The sequence below is a fragment of the Nicotiana attenuata genome, chromosome 2 (assembly GCF_001879085.1).
Source record: "Nicotiana attenuata strain UT chromosome 2, NIATTr2, whole genome shotgun sequence".
NCBI lineage: Eukaryota > Viridiplantae > Streptophyta > Magnoliopsida > Solanales > Solanaceae > Nicotiana > Nicotiana attenuata.
The window spans coordinates 37,139,836-37,157,917 of record NC_031990.1 but is presented as its reverse complement, the minus strand read 5'-3'; the positions used below and the strand labels follow the sequence as shown (position 1 = coordinate 37,157,917).

The 18,082-nt window shown below is 41.5% G+C and overlaps 1 protein-coding gene across 1 annotated transcript; it reads left to right on the top strand.

The window, feature by feature from the left end:
• Positions 9,600 to 10,016, top strand: LOC109222930 (RNA-directed DNA polymerase homolog; the record flags this gene model as incomplete). Its single annotated transcript, XM_019387220.1, has 1 exon — positions 9,600 to 10,016. A coding segment is annotated over exon 1 (417 nt), but the record flags the coding sequence as incomplete, so codon positions are not given.

Below are 18,082 nucleotides of genomic sequence, written 5' to 3'. Positions count from 1 at the left end.
GTGTTGATACGGAGGAAGAGAGAAAATATGGATCAGTAAGTTAGGCCCATTTATAAGCCCACGACATTTGGGCCCAACATGCTCTCTATACAAAGAAGAAAATGTAAAAATTGCAAGGGCGCCCTATTTGGTCGGCCCCATTTAACATATACCTATTTTTTTTAAAAGTTTTAATCTGTACCCAGTTTTTAAACAATCTCAGCCCATTTCTCCTCCTCCTTCTCCTCCTTCGTTTTCTTCTTCTTCTATTAACAACTGAAAGGCACTATGATTAATTCTCTAATACTACCATCATTCTCAAGCAATGGCTTAAAGAAGAAGAACTCATCCTCAAAAGAATCGCTATAATTATGATTGTACAAGCTGCTCATAGTATGCTTGTTTTGTCAAATTTACAGGAAAACTTTTTCACCAGTAGTTAGTCACTGGAGTAAGAAGAATTGCTCCAGCCAATCTGTTACATATTACTCCAGTTTACATTGATCGTAAACGCTTCTTCTTTGCAGGGCAAATAAAGCTAATTTTAATATCACTACAATTTGTTCTAACTGAGAAGACTCTAAAATTAGACTACTTGTTTCTGCAACTGAAAGGGAATGATTGTGCTCGTCTTAGTATGTAACAATCAGCATGGTGCAACTAAGCAAGTTAACAACAATCAAAAACTTGAGCTCTAGAGCTGAAGTTCGCCAGTTACAGAACAAAAACTTCAGCTCTAGAGCTGAAGTTCGCCAGTAACAAAACAAAAACTTCAGCTCTAGAGCTAAAGTTCGTCAGTTACAAATAAAAACTTCAGCTCTAGAGCTGAAGTTCGCCAGTTACAAAATAAAAACTTCAGCTCTAGAGCTGAACTTCAGGCCCGGCTACTAGAATGCTGAAGTTTTGTGTGATTGCCTTTGTTACTCCAGCCCTGTATGCTGAAGTTATGCGAAAAAGCGGGTACGCTTTCAATTTTTTTTGCAAAGCGGGCACAAGTTAAAACGTGACACAAAAAGCGGGTAGATGCAAATGCCCCGAAGAAAAGGCAAGTTAAATATTTGGCCGGTCGCTCAAAGCTAATTACATTCGCTAGTCAAATATCCATAAAAAAATGTATAAGATATGTATATTATACGTTAATATACAAAACAAAAAATCCTATTATTTTTTGGAGCAATAATGTGTAGTTTTCCCATGAAGAAGTGACGTCAAGTAGCTTTTAGCACTACTATAGTAGTAATGTATTCCCTGCGGCCCACAATAAGTGATTTTTGGTTGTTTTCACACAGATTAAAAGATACCCTTTTTAACATTAATTAGCAATAAAATTGACCATATTAACCTTTACTATCTCTTCACATTAATACTCTTAACACGTACTCCAACACTATTTACTCCAATGTAGGAAAAAAATAGTTAATTCATTCTTGAAATCTGAAAAAATCAGATATTTTGGACCATAAAAAAATGTCAAAAATTACTTTTTATGAACCGGAGGAAGTAGTTTTTAAAAATTATTTAAGTTTAGTTAGTTTTGACGGACTTTATACCTGAGTTCTAAATGTAGAGCCTCCTTCATTTTAAAGTTTGAACATAATGAAAAGGACAAATTAAGAAGACATGTGGGACTAATTTGAAAGCATTGTGTCTTTGGTTGAGTAAAGAGTCATTAATAAACTTCTAGTTCAAACCTAATTTTGTTTTACGAAACCTCAATTAGCTTTCCTCAATTTGCGTGCACAGTACGGATATTTTTTGGAAAGCTTTTATGTTAAAATTGATTTAAAAAAATAATATTTTGCCTTAAAATTTTGAGTTGACTTCGGTCAATATTTTGAGCAAGCGGACCTGGATCCGTGTCTTGACGGCCCCGATAGGTCTGTATCGTGATTTGCGACTTGGGCGTATGCCCGAAATTGAATTCGGAGGTCCCTAGCTCGAGTTATCATATTTTGTTGAAAAATTAAAGTTTGAAGGCTTAATGAATCTAAAAGTTTGACCGATGTTTGACTTTATTGATACCGCGCCCGTATTTTGGTTATGGAATCCGGTATAGGTCTGATACTTTATTTATGACTTGTTTGTCAAATTTGGTGAGAAACAGATTTAGTTTGACGTGATTCGGACGTCCTGTTGTTAAAATAGCAATAAAATTTCATTTGATTTGGTGTCTGATTCATAGTTCTAGATATTATTTTGGCGATTTGATCGCGCAAGTAAGATCGTATGATATTTCTGGACTTGTGTGCATGTTTGGTTTGGAGCCTCGATGGCTGGGGTGAACTTTGGATAGGCTACGGAGTGGTTTGAACTTAGAAAACAATGCTGGTGTGCTTCTGTTCTGGTGCAGGTCTCTGACCTCACAATTGCGAGGTCATTGTTTGCAATTGTAAAGAATTCAATTCCTGCTTGGGTCGCAATTGCGGATAGGGGTGGGTCACCCTGAGATCGCATTTGCGATCAATTGGTCGCATTTGCGAGATGGCCGCTATTCGCAATTGCGAATAAATCATCGCAATTGCGATGATAGTAGAAATGCTGGGACTTTACATTTGTGAAGAAAACCTCACATTTGCGCAATTGCGACATCTGCAACTGGTCAAAAGCTGAGTTAGACGAGAATTTTCTCATTCTTTCAATTTTTCAAACCTAAAGAACCCTAGAGGCGATTTTCCCAAGAGCGCTTCTTCCCCATAATCGGTAAGTGATTCTAACCTATTTTCTTTCAATCTTCCTTTACATTTCATAAGATTTCAACCTAAAATCTAGTATTTTCATGGTGAAAATTGGGGGTTTGGGTAGAATTAGGAATTTTTGTAAAATTAGAATTTAGACCTCAAATTGAGGTCGGATTTCGAAACAAATTATATAACCGGACTTGAGGGTGAATGGGTAATCGGGTTTTGGTCCGAATTTCGGATTTGGACCAAGTGGGGCCGGGGAGCTGACTTTTGTTGACTTGTTTAATAATGACCTAAATTGAATCTTTTGCAATCGTAGATAGTTCCTAAGGCTTATTTTGAATTGTTTGGTTGGTAATTTCTTAGATTCTTTTGGTACGGATGCTTGTTTGAAAGTCAAAGCTGTGGTTGAGCTTTGAGTTGATCTTTGGAGCAAGGTAAGTATCGTGGTTAACCTTGACTTGAGGGATTATGACTTGTTTGCCTATTTGCTACTTGTTTAAATGTTGGGCGCATCGTATATGTGAGGTGACGAGTACTTATGTGTTGTTGTTGGGCTAAAGCATGCGGATGAGACTTGTTTCTTGTAATTTGATGCTTTCTTTGAGCATGATAACCATGCTTAGACTAGCTAATTACTAAATTGATCGTTCTTTCCGCATTTATGGACTATCTGTGATAATTGAGTATTGTTTCTGAAGTTGAGGTTGGTATTGTGGAACCACTTTTGACATAAGACTTGTTTTTTGTTCATTATATCTCCCTGATGTTATATGTTCATTGTTATATGGTAAGCGAGAATGTTAATGCACGAAGGGTGATGTTGTGTCGTATCCGAGTGTTAATGCACGAAGGCCGAGCCATGTTGTGAGAGTTAATGCACGAAGGGTGACGTCATGCCATATTTTGAGAATTAATGCACGAAGAGTTATGTTTTGCCGTATCTATTGATCTATGATGAAAGTGAGAGTAAAGACACGAAGGGTGATGTCGTGCCGTTATTATTATTTCATAGTGAGGTTGAGAGTAAAAGCATGAAGGGTGATGTCGTGCAGTTTTGCTCGTTATGTTTATCTGTTTTGCTGGTTAAGGGCTTATTGACCGTTCCTTGATATCATTCCCTACTGTACTTATCGTATCTTATACCCCTTTTTGCATGTCCCATCCCAACGGTACATGCTTAGCCTTTAATTGTTGTTATGTTGTACGTATATTGTTATCTGTACATGTTTATTTACATGGGTGTCCTGTCATAGCCTCGTCACTACCTCTTCGAGGTTAGGTTCGAAACTTACGGAATACATTGGGTTGGTTGTACTCATGCTACACTCTGCACTTCTCGTGTAGATTTTGGTACTGGTCCCAGTTGTCCGTGAGGCGTTTCAGCTCGGATTTGCTTTAGAAACTCGAGGTAGATCTGCTGGCGTCCGCAAATCTTGAAGTCTCCTTCCACTTTCCCCTTATTTATTGTTCTTATCATTCGAGACATTTGCACTTATTTCAAACTCCGTATGTAGAAACTCTAGAAGCTCGTGAATTGTGACTCCAGATCCGAGTTTGTGATGACCTGACCCGTCGTCTCATGAGTTACCGCTACGTTTCCCCCATTTTCAGCTTCTTTATGCTTAATTATCAGTATTTGGTGTGGTCGAGTCGATTTGAATTGGTTTTGGTAGGAAATGAGACACTTAGTCTCTTTAAGGAAGGATTAGTTTGGAAAAGTCAACCGAATGTTGACTTATGTGTTAGAGGGCTCGGATATGAATTTCGATGATTCGGTTAGCTTAGGGGGATGATTTGTGACTTAGGAGTGTGATCGGAAGTGATTTTGGAGGTCCGGTGTAGAATTAGGCTTGAATTGGCGAAGTTAGTATTTTGGCGATTTCCGGTTGATAGGTGAGATTTTGATCCGAGGGTCGGAATGGGATTCTGAGAGTTGTTGTAGCTTCGTTAAGTGATTTGGGATGTGTGTGTAAAACTTCAGGTCATTCGGAGGTGATTAGGTTGGGTTTTTGATTGAATGCGTGTTTCGAAAGTTTTTGAAGAACTTAGGCTTGAATTCGATGTAATTTGATGGTTTTGGTGTTGTTTGAGGTGTTTTGATGATTGGAACAAGTGTGAATGATGTTATAGGATGTGTTGGTGCTTTTGATTGAGGTCCCGGGGGCCTCGGGGTGATTTCGGATGGTCAAACGGACCAATTTTGGCATTTGGAAGTTGCAGATTTTCCAGTTATTGTGTTACAGAGAATTTGGTCATTGCAATCGCAGGGGTGATGTCGCGATCGCATAGAAGGATTTGGGGTAGGCCGGAGTTTTTCTCTACGCGTTCACAATAGATGGTCCGCGATCGCGTAAGGGGAGTTATTGGTCCTTCGCGTTCGCATTGAGGGGTCCGCGATCGCATAAGAGGATCTGGGGACCCAGCTATTTTGTCCTTCGCGTTCGCATAGGTCCGGAAAAGAAAGCTTCGCGATCGCATTAGCTTGGCCGCGTTCGCATAGGCCATTTTGGAGGCTTGGAGAATTTGTGTTCCGCGATCGCGAGCCTGGGGCCGCGATCGCATAGAAGGAAATCTGGGCTGGACAGAATAGTTTTTAAAAACATTTCCTCCACGAGTCTACGTTATTTTCCACCATTGTTGAGCATCTTGAGAGCTTTTTGGGAGAAATTGAAGAGAGTTTCGACTGGGATTGATTGGAGGTGAGTCCTATGAACTAAAAACATGATTTAATTGTGGAATTTACCTAGAAATTCATGGAATCTTAGCTAAAAGGGGAAGAACTAGGGTTTGAGTTTTTGATATTTCAAATTGGGATTTGATGGGTCATTTGAGCTCCGATTTGGGAGTTCTTGATATGTATGGACTCGTGGCGAGATAAGGAACCCGTTGATGTGAAAATTTCTGAGTTTCGAGAAGTGGGCTCGGGGCTCGGGTTTTGCCAATTTCGGGATTTTTAATATTTTTCGATTATTTTCGATTGGGTATTGTTACTTTGGCATATTGTGACGTATTCGTTGTGGTTTTGGTCAGATTCGACGCGCGAGGAGGTCGATTTGAGAGGCAAGGGCATAGCGAGCTAGAGTTTGGCCGGCTTGAGGTGAGTAATGATTATAAATGATGTCCTGAGGGTTTGAAATCCCGGATTTGCACAACGTAGTGCTATGTTGAGGTGAGACACACGTTGTATGATGAGTGTGGGGTCCATTACTATTGGGGATTGGGAATTGGTCCATCCAGATTGATGATTTTACCGTATTTTGACTGTGATTTAATTATTATCATTATGATCTGGGCTAGTTGCCATGTTTGGTGCCTTGTGCCGGCCTGTAGAACCCTTAGGGGCATTTTTACTGATTATCCTCACTTTACTTATTAAAAACCATACCCTCAGTCATGTTTCTAACTGTTTAACACAATATGAACTGGTTGTTGAAATGCTAATCCTAAAAGGAAGTAAAATATGGGCTGAGATCCCTATCTTATATTAGTATGCCCGAGAGGCTGTGTTTATATTGACTGAGAGGGGTTGAGAACCCAATAGTGAGGATGTTTTATATGTTATGGATCGGGCTGCACGCCGCAGCAATATATTTATATGGATCGGGCTGCACGCCGCAACAAATGTATATTTATATATATTTGGATCGGGCTGCGTGCCGCAGCAATATAGCGCTTGGGCTATAGGAGCCCTTCCAGAGTCTGCATACCCCAGTGAGCGCAGTCGACTATTGTTATGGATCGGGCTGTGCCCTCAGCGATATACTGATCGGGCTGCACGCCTCAGCGGTATATTTATGATTTCGTTTATTGTGAAAAGTATATGAGTTGAGTACTGAGGAAAAGTAATAATTAAATGAACAATATGCTTGAGGAGCGGATTTTATATTGATAATACTTGTTAAGTTACCTGTTCTACCTGGTTTGAAGGAATTTCACCCGACTTCCTTATTATCTGTTGTTTAAATGGTTCTACTGCTTTGATATAGAACTGCTTAGTGCTTTTACGTGATTTCATACTATCAGTCATTATTTATTTTTATTACTCACTGGGTCGGAGTACTCACATTACTCCCTGCACCGTGTGTGCAGATCCAGGTGTCCCTGAGGTGTAGTACGAGTTTTCCTGCGCTTCAGATTTCACCGGAGTTATCGAGGTAATTGCATGGCGTCCGCATACCTGATTTCTCCCTCTATCTTTCTTTACCTTTTCGCATTTTAGAGTGTTCCTGTATTAGACTGTTGAACTCATGTAATAGAGGCTCTTGACTTGTGACACCAGATCGGTGGGCCATTGTAGAGATTATTATTATTATGGTTTCCGCACATTTCATCTTTTATTTCAGACTTCTATTCATATCAGTTGATAATTAAATTCTTTTAATCGGTATTGAATTTTACTAAAAAGGGATTGAGAGTGTTGAATTGGCCGGGCTTGCCTAGCATTGTGTTGGGCGCCATCACGACCGGGGTTGGGGTCGTGACAAGTTGGTATCAGAGCCTAGGTTACTTGGTCTCGCGAGTCATGAGTCGGTTTAGTAGAGTATCGCGGATCGGTATGGAGACGTCTGTACTTATCCTCGAGAGGCTGGAGAACCTTTAGGAAAACTTCACATTCTTGAAATTCTTGTCGTGCGACTTTGTTGATCCGAGTACTAAACTTCTGTTATTCTATTCTCTCGTAGATGGCGAGGACTCGTGCTACTGGACGAGGTGGACGACCACCAGTGCCACCCATTGAGGCCACCAGAGGTCGTGGCGGCCGTGGTCTTGGCAGAGGCAGAGCGGTAGGGGCAGCACCTATTGATCCACCAGCTGCCCCAGCCCTAGATCAGGCTCCAGCGGCAGTATCGGCTCAGGCACCGGCAGTGCCTATTGTGATTCCGGGTCTACAGGAGACCTTGGCTCAAATCTTGACAGTTTTCACTGGCTTGGCTCAAGCAGTTTCAGTCACCACAGCAGCAGCTACTTCGCAGGCCGGGGGAGGCAATCAGACCCCCGCTGCTCGCACACCTGAGCAGGTAGTGCAGAGACTACAGATGCCAGAGGCACCTCCAGCTCAGCAGGTTGCACAAGTGCAGGAGTTCAGGGTTCCAGCTATGCCGGAGGATGAGTAGCATCGTCTTGAGAGGTTTGGTAGACTCCAGCCTCCGACATTCAGTGATGCCGAGGGCGATGATGCCCAGGGTTTTCTTGACAGGTGTCAGCGGATGCTCCGTACAGCAGGGATTCTTGAGTCTACTGGTGTGGCGTTTACCACCTTTCAGTTTACTGGGGCTGCCTTCACTTGGTGGGAGGCGTATGAGAGGCGTAGGCCTGTTGGTGCAGCGCCCCTTACTTGGCAGGACTTCTCCACTCTCTTCCTGGAGAAGTATGTACCGCAGAGAGGAGCTGCGTAGGCAGCTCGAGTGGTTGACACAGGGAGATATGATCGTGACTCAGTACGAGATGAGGTTTTCGGAGTTGGCTCGTCATGCCACCTGGATGATTCCGTCGGACCGTGAGAGGATCAGGAGATTTGTGGATGGCCTTAACTACCATCTCCGTATTCTGATGACGAGAGAGAGAGTATTGGGTGCTACATTTGAGGAGGTGGTGGATATCGCTCGTGAGATTGAGTCGGTTCGCCGTCGAGGGCGAGAGGAGAGGGAGGCCAAAAGGCCTCGTGGATCGGGCAGTTACAGTGGTGCTCCTTTGAGGGGCCAGTTCCAGCATGGTAGAGGTCGTTCTTTCAGGCCTGCTCGGTCGTCCCGCCCAGAGTATCGTGGGGCATCTTCAGGTCGTAGTCATCATGGGTCACAACAGGGCCAGCCTTCACTCAGCGCCCTCCCAGCTTAGAGTTCATCTCGTGCCCCATCAGCTCAGGGTTCTTTTGCGCCGAGTGCATCTGCTAGTCACTCAGGTGCGAGGGGTTCCCTTCAGTCCCCATCTCCAGCACTGGGTAGTTGTTATGAGTGCGGAGAGTTTGGTCACATGAGGAGGCAGTGCCCTCGACTCCGTGACGGTCAGCATCAGCAGAAGGGTCAACCCTCGACTTCTGCTCCAGTTACTTCACCACCCGCCCAGTCAGCTAGAGGTGGAGATCGGGCAGCCAGGGGTCGCCCCAGAGGGGGAGGTCGATCAGGCGGTGGCCGGGCTCATTTTTATGCTATACCAAGCAGGACAGATGCCATTGCTTCAGATGCTGTCATTACAGGTATTGTTTCAATCTGCCACAGAGATGCCTCCGTATTATTTGATCCCGGTTCTACCTATTCTTATGTGTCCTCATATTTTACTCACTATTTGAGTGTGCCCCCAGAGCTTCTTGCTTTACCTGTTCATGTGTCTACCCCGGTGGGCAACACTGTTGTTGTGGACCGTGTGTACCGGTCATGTGTTGTGGTTATTGGGTGTCTGGAGACCCGAGTTGATCTATTGCTATTGAGCATGGTGGACTTTGATATTATTTTAGGCATGGATTGGTTATCTCCGTGTCATGCTATTCTAGACTGTCATGCTAAGACAGTCACTTTAGCTATGCCGGTTGTACCGCGGATCGAGTGGCGTGGTGTGAGTGATTATATTCCGAGTAGGGTGATCTCTTTCATGAAGGCCCAGCGTATGGTTGGGAAGGGTTGTCTTTCGTATCTTGCTTTTGTGAGGGATGTCGGAGCTGAGACTCTTAGTATTGATTTTGTTCCAGTTGTGAGGGACTTTCTCGATATTTTTCCTGCAGACCTGCCGGGCATGCCGCCGGACAGGGATATTGATTTTGGTATTGACCTGGTGCCGGGCACTCGGCCCATCTCTATTCCTCCATATCATATGGCACCAGCGGAGTTGAAAGAATTGAAGGAGCAGCTTCAGGAACTCTTAGATAAGGGGTTCATTCGGCCTAGTATGTCACCTTGGGGTGCGCCAGTTCTGTTTGTGAAAAATAAGGATGGCACAATGAGAATGTGCATTGATTATAGGCAATTGAACAAGGTAACAATTAAGAACAAGTATCCCCTGCCTCGCATTGATGATTTGTTCGACCAGCTTCAGGGAGCGAGGGTGTTTCCCAAGGTTGATCTCCGTTCGGGTTATCACCAGTTGAAGATCAGGGATTCAGATATTCTTAAGACTGCTTTCAGGACTAGATATGGTCACTATGAGTTTCTTGTCATGTCTTTCGGGCTGACTAATGCCCCAGCAGCGTTTATGCATTTGATGAACAACGTATTTCGGCCTTATTTGGATTCGTTCGTTATTGTTTTCATTGATGATATTCTGGTGTATTCGCGTAGTCAGGAGGAGCACGCAGAGCATTTGCGAGTTGTATTGCAGAGGTTGAGGGAGGAGAAGTTGTATGCAAAGTTCTCAAAGTGTGAGTTTTGGTTCGGTTCAGTGGCTTTCTTGGGACATGTGGTGTCCAGCGAGGGTATTCAGGTCGATCCAAAGAAGATAGAGGCGGTTCAAAGTTGGCCTAGACCGTCCTCAGCCATAGAGATTCGTAGCTTTCTTGGGTTGGCAGGCCATTATCGCCGATTTGTTCAGGGATTTTCATCCATTGCATCGCCCTTGACCAAGTTGACTCAGAAGGGTGCTTCATTTGTATGGTCGGGCGAGTGTGAGGAGAGCTTTCAGAAGCTCAAGACAGCTTTGACCACAGCTCCAGTATTGGTTTTGCCATCAGCTTCAGGTTCTTACACAGTGTATTGTGATGCTTCGAGAGTTGGGATTGGTTGTGTATTGATGCAGGAGGGTAGAGTGATTGCTTATGCTTCGCGTCAGTTGAAGCCCCACGAGAAGAACTACCCTGTTCATGATTTGGAGTTGGCTGCCATAGTTCATGCATTGAAGATTGGAGGCACTACTTGTATGGCGTATCTTGTGAGGTATTCACCGATCATCGCAATCTTCAGCATTTGTTCAAGCAAAAGGATCTTAATTTTAGGCAGTGAAGATGGCTAGAGTTGCTGAAGGATTATCATATTACTATTCTGTGTCATCCGGGGAAGGCCAATGTAGTGGCCGATGCTTTGAACCGAAAGACAGTGAGTATGGGAAGTTTGGCGTATATTCCAGTTGAGGAGAGGCCCCTTGCAGTTGATGTTCAGGCCTTGGCCAATCGGTTTGTGAGACTAGATATTTTGGAGCCTAGTCGGGTGTTGGCTTGTGTGGTTTCTCGGTCGTCCTTATATGATCGCATCAGAGAGCGCCAGTATGATGATCCGCATTTGCTTGTCCTTAAGGACAAGGTTCAGCATGATGATGCCAGAGACGTGACCATTGGTGAGGATGGTGTGTTGAGGATGCAGGGCCGGATTTGTGTGCCCAATGTGGATGGGCTTCGGGAGTTGATATTGGAGGAGGCCCATAGATCGCGGTATTCCATTCATGCGAGTGCCGCGAAGATGTATCAGGATTTGAGGCAGCATTATTGGTGGAGGAGAATGAAAAAAGATATCGTAGGATTTGTGGCTCGGTGTCTCAACTGTCAGCAGGTGAAATATGAGCATCAGAGATCGGGTGGCGTACTTCAGCGGATGATTATTCCCGAGTGGAAGTGGGAGAGAGTAACTATGGATTTTGTGAGTGGTCTTCCTCGGACTTTGAAGAAGTTCGATTCGATTTGGGTGAATGTGGATCGGCTGACCAAGTTCGCGCACTTCATTCCGGTGTGTACTACCTATTCTTCGGAGCGGCTGGCGGGGATCTTTATCCGGGAGATTGTTCGATTGCATGGTGTTCCAGTGTCTATTATCTCAGATAGAGGTACTCAGTTTACTTCTCAGTTCTGGAGGACTTTTCAGCGAGAGTTGGGTACACAGGTGGATTTGAGCACAACATTTCATCCTCAGACGGACGGGCAGTCCGAGCGTCCTATTCAGATATTGGAGGACATGTTGCGTGCCTGTGTTATTGATTTTGGAGGTTCTTGGGATGAGTTTTTGCCGCTTGCAGAGTTTGCCTACAACAACAGTTATCATTCGAGCATTCAGATGGCTCCGTATGAGGCGTTGTATGGGAGGCGGTGTAGGTCTCCAGTTGGTTGGTTCGAGCCCGGCGAGGCTAGGCTATAGGGGACAAATTTGGTTCAGGATGCCTTAGAGAAGGTAAAGCTGATTCAGGAGAGGCTTCGTACAGCGCAGTCGCGTCAGAAGAGATGCGGATCGGAAGGTTCGAGATGTGTCTTATATGGTTGGTGAGAAGGTCTTGCTGAAGGTTTCGCCCATGAAGGGTGTTATGAGATTTGGAAAGAAAGGGAAGTTGAGTTCGCGGTTCATTGGCCCATTTGAGGTACTTAGGAGGATTGGGGAGGTGGCTTATATGCTTGCTTTGCCGCCCAGCTTGTCGAGTGTGCATCCGGTATTCCATGTTTCTATGCTCCGGAAGTAAGTTGGAGACCCGTCTCATCTGTTGGACTTCAGCACGGTTCAGTTGGATGATGATTTGACCTTTGATGTGGAGCCAGTGGCTATTTTGGGTTGTCAGGTTCGAAAGTTATGGTCGAAGGATATAGCTTCAGTGAAAGTGCAGTGGAGAGGTCGGCCCGTGGAGGAGGCTACCTGGGAGACCGAGCAGGAGATGCGGAGCCGATATCCTCACCTGTTTGAGGCTTCAGGTATGTTTCTTGACCAGCTCGAGGACGAGCGTTTATTTTAGTTGGGGAGGATGTGACGACCTGACCCGTCGTCTCATGAGTTACCGCTACGTTTCCCCTTTTTCAGCTTCTTTATGCTTAATTATCAGTATTTGATGTGGTCGAGTCGATTTGGATTGGTTTGGTAGGAAATAGACACTTAGTCTCTTTAAGGAAGGATTAGTTTGGAAAAGTCAACCGAATGTTGACTTATGTGTTAGAGGGCTTGGATATGAATTCCGATGATTCGGTTAGCTTTGGGGGATGATTTGTGACTTAAGAGTGTGATCGGAAGTGATTTTGGAGGTCCGGTGTAGAATTAGGCTTGAATTGTCGAAGTTAGTATTTTGGCAATTTTCGGTTGATAGGTGAGATTTTGATCCGAGGGTCGGAATGGGATTCCGAGAGTTGCTGTAGCTTCGTTAAGTGATTTGGGATATGTGTGTAAAACTTCAGGTCATTCGGAGGTGATTAGGTTGGGTTTTTGATCGAATGCGTGTTTCGGAAGTTTTTGAAGAACTTAGGCTTGAATTCGATGTAATTTGATGGTTTTGGGGTTGTTTGAGGTGTTTTGATGATTGGAACAAGTTTGAATGATATTATAGGATGTGTTGGTGCTTTTGGTTGAGGTCCCGGGGGCCTCGGGGTGATTTCGGATGGTCAAACAGACCAATTTTGGCATTTGAAAGTTGCAGATTTTCCAGTTATTGTGTTGCAGAGAATTTGGTCATTGCGATCGCGGGGGTGATGTCGCGATCGCATAGAAGGATTTGGGGCAGGCCGGAGTTTTTCTCTACGCGTTTGCAATAGATGGTCCGCGGTCGCGTAAGGGGAGTTATTGGTCCTTCGCGTTCGCATTGAGGGGTCCGCGATCGCATAAGAGGATCTGGGGACCCAGCTATTTTGTTCTTCGCGTTCGCATAGGTCTGGAAAAGAAAGCTTCGCGGTCGCATTAACTTGGCCGCGTTCGAATAGGCCATTTTGGAGGCTTGGAGAATTTGTGTTCCGCGATCGCGAGCCTGGGGCCGCGATCGCATAGAAGGAAATCTGGGCTGGACAGAATAGTTTGTAAAAACATTTCCTCCACGAGTCTAAGTTATTTTCCACCATTGTTGAGTATCTTGAGAGCTTTTTGGGAGAAATTGAAGAGGATTTCGACTGGGATTGATTGGAGGTGAGTCCTATGAACTAAAAACATGATTTAATTGTGGAATTTACCTAGAAATTCATGGAATCTTAGCTAAAAGGGAAAGAACTAGGGTTTGAGTTTTTGATATTTCAAATTGGGATTTGATGGGTCATTTGAGCTCGGATTTGGGAGTTCTTGATATGTATGGACTCGTGGCGAGATAAGGAACCCGTTGATGTGAAAATTTCTGAGTTTCGAGAAGTGGGCCCGGGGCTCGGGTTTTGCCAATTTCGGAATTTTTAATTTTTTGATTGTTTTCGATTGGGTATTTTTCCTTTGGCATATTGTGACGTATTCGTTGTGGTTTTGGTCAGATTTGATGCGCGAGGAGTTCGATTTGAGAGGCAAGGGCATAGCGAGCTAGAATTTGGCCGGCTTGAGGTGAGTAATGATTATAAATGATGTCCTGGGGGTTTGAAACCCCGGATTTGCACAACGTAGTGCTATGTTGAGGTGAGACACACGTTGTATGATGAGCGTGGGGTCCATTACTACTGGGGATTGGGACTTGGTCCATCCCGATTGATGATTTTACCGTATTTTGACTGTGATTTAATTATTATCATTATGATCTGGGCTAGTTGCCATGTTTGGGGCCTTGTGCCGACCTGTAGAACCCTTAGGGGCATTTTTACTGATTATCCTCACTTTACTTAATTAAATCATACCCTCTGTCATGTTTCTAACTGTTTAACACAATATGAACTGGTTGTTGAAATGCTAATCCTAAAAGGAAGTAAAATGTGGGATGAGATCCCTATCTTATATTAGTATGCCCGAGAGGCTGTGTTTATATTGACTGAGAGGGTTGAGAACCCAATAGTGAGGATGTTTTATATGTTATGGATCGCGCTGCACGCCGCAGCAAATGTATATTTATATATATTTGGATCGGGCTGCGCGCCGCAGCAATATAGCGCTTGGGCTGTAGGAGCCCCTCCGGAGTCTGCACACCCCCAGTGAGCGCAGTCGACTATTGTTATGGATCGGCCTGTGCGCCACAACGATATACGGATCGGGCTGCACGCCACAACGGTATATTTATGATTTCGTTTATTGTGAAAAGTATATGAGTTGAGTATTGAGGAAAAGTAATAATTAAATGAACAATATGCTCGAGGAGCGGATTTTATATTGATTAATACTTGTTAAGTTACCTGTTCTACCTGGTTTTAAGGAATTTCACCCGACTTCCTTATTATCTGTTGTTTAAATGGTTCTACTGCTTTGATATAGAACTGCTTAGTGCTTTTACGTGATTTCATACTGTCAGTCATTATTTATTTTTATTATTCACTGGGTCGGAGTACTCACATTGCTCCCTACACCGTGTGTGCAGATCCAGGTGTCCCTGAGGTGTAGTACGAGTTTTCCTGCGGTTCAGATTTCACCGGAGTTATCGAGGTAGCTGCATGGCGTTCACAGACCCGATTTCTCCCTCTATCTTTCTTTACCTTTCCGCATTTTAGACTGTTCCTGTATTAGACTGTTGAACTCATGTAATAGAGGCTCTTGACTTGTGACACCGAATCGGTGGGCCATTGTAGAGATTATTATTATTATTATGGTTTCCACACATTTCATCTTTTATTTCAGACTTCTATTCATATCAGTTGATAATTAAATTCTGTTAATCGGTATTGAATTTTACTATAAAGGGATTGAGAGTGTTGAATTGGTCGGGCTTGCCTAGCATTGTGTTGGGCGCCATCACGATCGGGGTTGGGGTCGTGACAGAGTTGTACTTAGACATTATTGGTTTTTATGTCATTCCGCATTCAGTTTTAGTTTCATTTCGGCTTAATTGATTTTACTTATTAAAATTGGCTTAAAGATTCTCTAACATTGGCTTGCCTAGTAAGTGAAATGTTATGCGTCATCACGGTCCCAAATGTGGGAATTCGGGGTCGTGACAATTCTTGCAAATGATTGAGAATATGGTTTCGAGTTTATATCTTAATTTTAAGGGATATTACTTAAGTATAGAGTTGGTTTAGGTGAAATTTCATATTGAAACTCGAGAAAGAAAAATTTACAGGAATTGTATGATAGTTGTATCATTATTGTATTTGAAATGTATCAGATACATCAATGCATGAAACATAATTGTATCATACTTGTATCTAAGTTGTATTTGGTATATTAATACCCAAAACAGTACCCGATACGATACTAATAAATTAATATACATTTGTGATACAAACTGCAAAATTGGTCACGAACTCACAACTGCTCGTAACAATATACAAAGAATATATAATTAACATACATTTATAATACAATTCTTGCAACAGTTACAATTTTTGCAACAATTATGATACATATACATTTATGATACAATCGCGCTGCATTTATGAAAAATTGTGACACAATTATGATTTTCGTCTTCTTCAAGTTTCAATCACAACTCTACACTAAAAATTGAATATAATGGTATTGTAATTGTATTAGTATTGTATCAAGTACTATTTTAGGTATTGTTGTATTATATATGTCACATACAATTTTAATACAATTGTGATATAATTCTGTAATAAATCTGTTATAATTATCATACAATTCAAGTTTTTACCTATCAACGAAGAGAGCAGCTGCAAATCGAAGTTCAACCGCACAAGATTTTAGTGGGATATAAACATTTGGGAAGATTGCTACAATAAAGTCATATAAATCAAGAATATAGAAAATGATAGAGTTAGAACGAGCTGTATAGGAAGAAGGATCCATAAGACTTTTGTTAATGTATATAATATAGATCAAGTGCACCACTTTCAACAGAAAATAAATATTACGATAAAAGGAATAATTCATTGTTTTACAATTACCTTAGAGGACTCAAACCTTTAGAAAGTTGAAGCAATAAACAAGTTAGGCAATTGTGAGATACTATGATTATTTGATATAAGAATTTTTACCTCATATAGCAAAGGTTAACACCTTTTTTATTTTAAATAAATATTATTTAAAAAAATTATATTCTATAGATACATTTTAAGGTTTATAGCAAAATATTTAATTTTGGTTTCCTGCTAACCCTAAGCCACTAAATACGTTAATCAGTTACACTTTTTTCTTTCTCTCTCTACTTCGATACATCCCATTCTCCTAAAGTTTCGTGGACCTCTTCCTCTTAACCAAAATAACTCCAATAAGGGCAATACTGATAATGATTATTGGAACATCATTTTAGTACGAAACAAAACTCCATCAAAACCTTAATAAGCCAACTTGCAAATATGCACAAATAAAGCAATTGAAGATGAAGAAGACAAAAGCCTAAATTTTGGCGTAACTGTGTGCTATTTAATTAAGGAGAAATCATAGCCTTGGAGTTTATCAAAATCTGAATTTTACGAAAACAATCAAAATAGGAAAGGAAGAAAAAGAAGAAACATACTGGAGTTGACGTATTATTTATGTCCACGAATATCAAAATCGGAGTCTCTAATTTTTGATTTATGTGATTTCTCGTTTTCTTCTTCTTTCTCTCATCGCTGCTTATGGAATCATGGTCGGAATCCGATGGGTCGTCGGAAAATTATCGACTAAAATAGGTCGTCTGAAGTTTAGGGTTGAGCAAAATTTGAAAATTCTATTACCTTTTTTCAAGAGCATTTCAATGTATCTCGTTGTATTTCTATGTATTTCATTGTATTGACTATCTTTTTTTTCATTGTAATTCAATGTAACTCGTTGTATTCCATGTATTTCATTGTATTCAGTGTCTTTTTTTCTCATTGTATTTCAATGTATCCCTCTATATTCTATCTATTTCATTGTATCCATTGTCTCGCTATATGCCATGAATGTATTCATGTATTTTTTAATTAATATAATTTATGTATTCAGATGTATTATATAATTTCTATGAAGATTGCTATATTTTTGGGGTATTTTGCGGTTGAGAATCTTTTTTATAACTGAAAAATACAAAATTTGTGTGTTATTAAGTTTGTTGAGTTATATTAGGAGTCTATTATGTTAATTGATTCACTTATCCATTTTAAAAACAGTGTAATCCCCTATTTCACGCCGTGAATACAGTCGAATACAATAATCCGTCCAGCTGTAATCCCATGTTTCACTCCATGAATACAGTCGAATACACTCGAATACAATAACTGATTAGCTGGACTTCCCTGATTCACGCCTATTTTTGCTACTGTATTCATGAATACAATAGCTTAAATACATCAAATACATCTTATAACCGCAGAAAAGGTATCTATAATCCGTAATATAGCAAACGGTATCTATACATGATTAATTACTACTAAAAGATAGTGCTTTATGAAAAATTTTCTTGATAAAAAGCTATAGGCTGCACTTTTGGTAAGTAATACTCGTTTTAAGACTTTTGGAAGGGAAAACCCATGATTTTAGGGGATAATTAAGCTGATAGATATGAAAAATTTGGGGGTTATAATTTAATCTCTAAATTTAAGGAATCTTTCTTTTCTCGTGATTTTGTATACAAATAATAAATATAGATACACAATGTAATTTTTAAGGAACTTCAAGAAAAGTGGTAAATAAGTTTCTAATATAGTATAACTAGGTAAAATTCACTTTAATTAATATATAGGTCCAAATAAAAGAATATATATATATATATATATATAT